This window comes from Protopterus annectens, chromosome 13.part0 (assembly GCF_019279795.1).
Source record: "Protopterus annectens isolate FY-2018-M chromosome 13.part0, PAN1.0, whole genome shotgun sequence".
NCBI lineage: Eukaryota > Metazoa > Chordata > Ceratodontiformes > Protopteridae > Protopterus > Protopterus annectens.
The window spans coordinates 983,596,725-983,602,724 of record NC_056747.1 but is presented as its reverse complement, the minus strand read 5'-3'; the positions used below and the strand labels follow the sequence as shown (position 1 = coordinate 983,602,724).

Genomic DNA, 6,000 nt, shown 5'->3' with positions numbered 1-6,000 from the left:
CTCTCTCTCTATATATATATATATATATATATATATATATATATATATACACACACACACACACACACACACACACACACACACACACTCTCTCTATATATATATATATATATATATATATATATATATATATATATATATATATATATATATATACACACATACTCTCACACACACACACACACACACACACACACACACACACACACACACACACACACACACACACCCCAATTACTGAAACCTTGAAGCACTGGGAATTCTCCAAACTGCAACAACCTACATCATTACACACATCCCATTAATCACAGTTTTGGGGATTGTACTTTTCAGTGCTGATCAGAGCAGTTTTGGATATCGGCCTGTCACTCTTTTATCCTACGTTTTTATTCACTTTATTCAGTAAGTACATCAACTTGCTTACTCATTAAGCTATAATACAGCAGTTCACTAACGTCATGAATAATTTGTGAATGCCTCTACCAATAAGATCAACATGCATGTTAATTAGTTTCTTAAGCACATGACCATCATATAAACAAAAAGCATGCTAAGACTTAATATAACATTCATGGCCCACACATTACTCTGTTGTTTTAGACTTTATTGATTCAAACTGCTAAAAGAACAATTTTATGATTAAGAAAATTTACATTACAAATTTTCAAAGACATTTATATATACACATTTCAACTGGTACAAAACTTCTTTATGTAACAAATTCAGTTTATATGGTTGAAAGTAAAAGCTATTTGACTTTAAATATCTAGGTCACGCTGAAACCATTTGGGCATACGAAAGTATTATGTAAAATATCTTAAAACAGGTAATTTAGTAGAAAAAAAAGTACACGAGTTACATTTGCATTAAACTGCAAAAAAGAAAAGAGTATTGTGTTATGGTTCCCTGATTAGAACAATAAAGATCCCCCTACTCCTACCATCTTTAATATGTCCAGACAGGTCTGGGAGTTGTTAAATGGACTTTATCTCCCCTTGCTCACTTCTCAGCTTTTTTGGAAAGTAACAGCATCAAAGTTAACAACCACTTTGGATTTACAGGTTCATAAACTGGTAAACGTAGCAATTTCAGAAGATAATTCCATTCTACAAGGACAAATCCACTTTTCACCCAGACCACAGACAGAAAAAAATGAGAGAAAGTTTTACTTTTCATTACATTTTAAGGTTTGTGTTTATTGCAAAGAAAGCATTTTTTAAAGTGTACATGCAATACATTTGCAAAACTCACATGAGTTACAGTTTCCAGTGTTCTCTACCATGAGCAGTGACTCATCACTTCATTTGAACTCTCTCACAGCCACATTACAGTTTATCTTCAACAACAAACCAAAATAAGAACTTGTACAAGGTAATATATACAAGACAGACAAAATAAGACAAGCTGTCAACCAGTGTATTTTATTAATCTCATGCATTAGTTGCCCCCCCCTCCCCGACTACTGGACAAGCCAAACGCCCCTTCCCACCTATGAAATAGTTATTAGGAAAGGTAAAGTATGTCATGTATTGGATATATGAGAGTAAATGAAGCCGTTACCAAAATCTTTAGTGAGGTCAGGTGTTGCACACATCACTGCTACTGAAACAGCAGTCTTTATATCTCTACCAATAAAATGGAGGATTCTGATGAAATTAAATGATTGTGAATGAAAGTGCTCACCAATAACGTTAAACATTTGGATTCTACAGTTCTAGATGCGTTTTACCCATCCAGTGTCACGGTTTTGTGGTTTGTGTCTGTTATCTTCCATGTTTCCAAACCAAAGAAGCAGAATAATTAATGTATGTTGCCTGGCGAGTGCCCATATCGCTGCTAATGCCAGCTGATAAGTACAGTGGGGCAACAGATACAGCCGACCCTACTGTGTGAGCTCTGCAGCCAGCATCAAAGCAGGATGTGGCATGCTACATGAGACCACAAATATCTTAAAACAGTAGCACCACATGTACACTAGTCTCACTAGACTAACCGCTCCTTCAGTCCCCCCCCAAAAAAGCGTTCAATTCTAATCAGTAGAAAATACTACACAGGAGACAAATCTGGAGACTTTCACTCCATTACTCTATTAATATGAAATCAGACTTTCCTGAAGATGGAAGCATAAGCTGAAGGACTGGAGAAAATGGTCTCACCCTTTAGAGCAGTTTAAACTGATTTTACATTCTTGCAGACTGTAGGTTAACTGTCGATTGTCAAAAGACATGTGGTCTACCCCATTGGGAAGAAATTAAATACATTATTCAAAGGTATAATCAGGTCAATAAAATTGATCTGAAGGAGTAAGAACAAGAAATATATTAAATGTCTACTCCCTGATGCTATAGAGCTGCTTAAGATTCCGGGTTATGTGGTCATATTCTGAAAGATTACAGACAGAACAGCAGTTTTCATACTGATGATACAAGGAGAACAGTAATGAAATTAAATCCAAGTAAACAGAATTGCAATTACATGATTTCAAGCCAGACTTTGAAGGCCCTTTTAGAACAAGCCAAGAATCATATTCAAATATGAAAATTCAACAATGCCAATGGAAAAAAATCATTCGGCATTTAAAAACCTAATTTTTTGTTATTAAGAAGGACTCTCTTTCTATTAAAAATTGTGGGGCAACTGCACAGGATTCCTCTACCTAGAAGCAAATGACTATCTTTCTGCTGGGTAGTCAGGTTCAAAGACTTATTCACATAAACTGTAGAAGGTGAAATTCTTGAAAGTGATCTGTAATTAGTTAATATCTGGTCATACTTGATCATACCTGTCATTTTAAAAAGAAATAAGATGACATGCTAAATGCATCTATGCACCGAGTGCCTATGAAACATTTCAAATGACAGTGGTCATTATTCAAAGCTCAGTGCAACAAATTGTGCAAAATTTTAGTGTGTGCGCACATGCAACATTTTTAATATTGTAAGAATAACAGCATACTGGTAACCTGTGCAAGCATTCCCATGTAAATTTCTTTATCCACCCACGGCAAGCTGTTTTTATAAAAAGGCAGCAGTAATACCAACACAACTTCTTCAAATACCTGCAGCAATAACCTTTCTTTCCTTAGACAATTTCACTTACTCACTTAAAGGAACTTGCTAAACTGTAAAATGTTTACTTTGCATTTTATGTTATTTTTGTAGAATAGCTTTTTATTATTCATATTACATACTACTGAACCCCTGTAAATATTCTGTTCCTCCTTTTCTCTTCTACTGGCATTAATTTTCTGTTCCCCTGCCATCAGTAACAAACTTTTCTTGGTGGGGGAGGTTAGTGGAGGGTAACTAAAATAGGCAGTCAGTACAGAGTAGGACAACAGCCCACTTTTGCACTCAAGCACCTTGGAGAAAATAAAAGCAAGTTCATACAATGACCCTATTTGTAATTACAGGCTACTACACCAAATTTTTGCTATCCCAAAGTTCCTAGTGCAAAGTTCATATGGACGGAGTGACAGACATCTTGCAACCAGACTCAGTAGCAGCACTTTGGCATTATTAACATTTTTTTTCGTTAAATACACTTTTTCCAATACATATACCTGAATTATTGCACAATTCTATCTCTGGAGTTCATTTTAGGTACTTCAAATGGTTCAGAACTAGTGACCATCAAAACTAGTGCCCATCTTTCAAGTACCAAGAACGTCATACAATGACATGGACACACAAAAAATAATTTAATAGTAATACAATCCCACAGGAATGCTGATATGACAGTTTACAATGAAACTTACTGGGGTGATATAAAAGTGCTAAGTGCAGCTTTTAAAATGGTAAATAGTCATTTCAGTAGACTCTAAAGCCAAGACAAGTAACCAGCTTGGCCATGCTGTTGACTGTATTTTATTTTCAGTTCCCTTTCTGAGATTGTGTAATTATATACATGGCCAACAGTTGATGCAGTATAAGTGAGACAGGAGGACTATGCTGCCTGGATATGAAGATATTACAGCAGACACTTCCTAGGGACAAAATGAACAGCCTCCTTGGATATTTCACCATCAAGGATTAAAGCACTCCATAAAAACAACAAAAATATCATTTTCTTCCTTTGCTAAGAAGTCAAGGCATTTAAACCTTGTGATGAAGAGTTTGTGTACAAATTATTTTCCAAAATGGCCACATAGGTATGAAAAAAAGATCTAATTCTGAATGCTGCTCTTCAAAGCATCATGTTCTGAACATAGTTAAGATGAGTCCTATGATGTCTGGCACCCTTTGAAGCTATGTGTTACAGGCTTATTCTGAGGAAATAAGGAATTATATTGTCATTTACAAACTCATATTAATATTCTGCATTCTGTTGCCCAGCATCAATACTTCACATAATGCTTTGCTGTTGGCCAAGTGCAAAGCAGTTTGTGCCTGCAACAGCATTTGGGTTGTTTTTCCATCCTGCAGGATTAAGTACACAAGTAATTCTCAGTTTCACTCACCAGTTCTCCATCAGCAGACTCAAACCTATGTTTGTCCTGTTTAATTAAAACCTGAAGATGACAAATAAGAAGTACAACTGTAATCTGCCAGGCTGGGCCTCCATTTAATTTACCTCTAATCCTCTAATATTATCTATGACTTTGTTGCTCCTGCAGTGTTCTGAGAAGAGACTATGCCTCTTGCGATAACTTTGTCCAAGCCAAGCTTTTTCAGCTGCTCCACAAGATTAAAGCTAAATATACTCCTCTCAGTCTGCCCTTCCTTTAGATGTGTGGTTTCCTTTGTGTTCTTGTCACCATTCAGAATGGAATGGGTCACATCAGAGCCTAAAAATGGCTTAATAAATGGACGTCTGTATCCGGAGGCAAAATGGAGGGTGGTTGGACCTTGCAAGCTCAGTCCCGAGTTTTGCACAAAAGGTAGGGTTACTCCAGACTGTGCTAAACCTGCATGCCGGCTACAGTAGGTAGGGTTGTAGACAGCCGCAGATATCCCACAATCTTTGAGGATTTTTACCAGTCCAAGAGAAGTGCTCAGTGTTGTGGTATGCTCTCTGGCATTTGTTGAAGACTCAGATAAACGTCTTGTGCGCTGAAAATGCAATCGGGTAGATCTTATGTTCTCAGAGCTCCCACAAGAGGGCACACTTGTATTATAACCACTGTAATGAAGGAAAGAAAAACACAAATTTAACAGTTCAGGAAAAATACATGCTTTGCTTCAATCAACTCAAGTGTGCACTGTTTGTTCATGCAATGCATGCTACATCTAAGTATATTAAATTTGAAAATATAGTTCCTCTCGTAAATAATTTTAATCAGTTTGTTTTATCTAAGCAGATTTTTTTTTTTCTTAGAAGAAACATATGACAATAATGGAAGAAATATTTTGTTTCCATGAGTCAGAGGAAAGAAAGATAAAAGCCAGCTTAGTGGCATGAACTCTCTGCCCACACAGTACAGCCACAGTTAAATAACGGGGATAGCTCTCCCCAGTGAATACTGGGGTTCTGGCCAAATACTTCTTAGGGGACACAATGAAAGAAAAAAAAAAAGGTACTGAGCAGGCCACATTCTGAATTGATGCACATGCACACACATATCCAGCCTACATGCTGACTAGTGCATACCTACATCCACTCTACTTGCATCCCTAAAGTGCTGAGAAGGGTCACCATACAAATGGATAAAATTACAACACACATATCCTCCTCCATGTACTAACCGAACTCCCAAGCCTCTTTCCTTAAGGACAGCATGGGTGTCACATTGGGCAACTGCTCAAGGTAAAATATTATTCACCCCAAATGCATTATGCTATAGCAAGAACAATTTTCTTTGTGCCAAAACAAGGCAATCTCAGACCCTGCCCTACTAGGGATACTCCATATCCGTAAGTCTAACTCTTCACACATTATTTGATCAAAAGGCCTAAATCTAATATGTGACATTAGCAAAACTTGCTGGAAAGACAGGTTTGTCTCCCAAAGGCTGCCGAGTCTCTGGAATAGACTCCCCATACAGGTCAAACAAAGTAAGTC

General features: G+C 36.9%; 1 protein-coding gene across 3 annotated transcripts in view; it reads right to left on the bottom strand.

Annotated features, from left to right (window-relative positions):
- Nucleotides 1-1,175: 1,175 nt before the first annotated feature.
- The window catches only part of LOC122787967 (trafficking kinesin-binding protein 1-like), a 517,740-nt gene continuing 512,915 nt past the window's right edge, over nt 1,176-6,000 (bottom strand). For 2 of the 3 annotated variants that reach the window (XM_044054893.1, XM_044054895.1), the window contains one exon: nt 1,176-5,121. In XM_044054893.1, coding sequence (XP_043910828.1) covers nt 4,593-5,121 — 529 coding nt within the window. In that variant the 3' untranslated portion in view covers nt 1,176-4,592. The remainder of the gene's footprint in view (nt 5,122-6,000) is intronic. The other variant, XM_044054896.1, reaches the window with a different exon arrangement.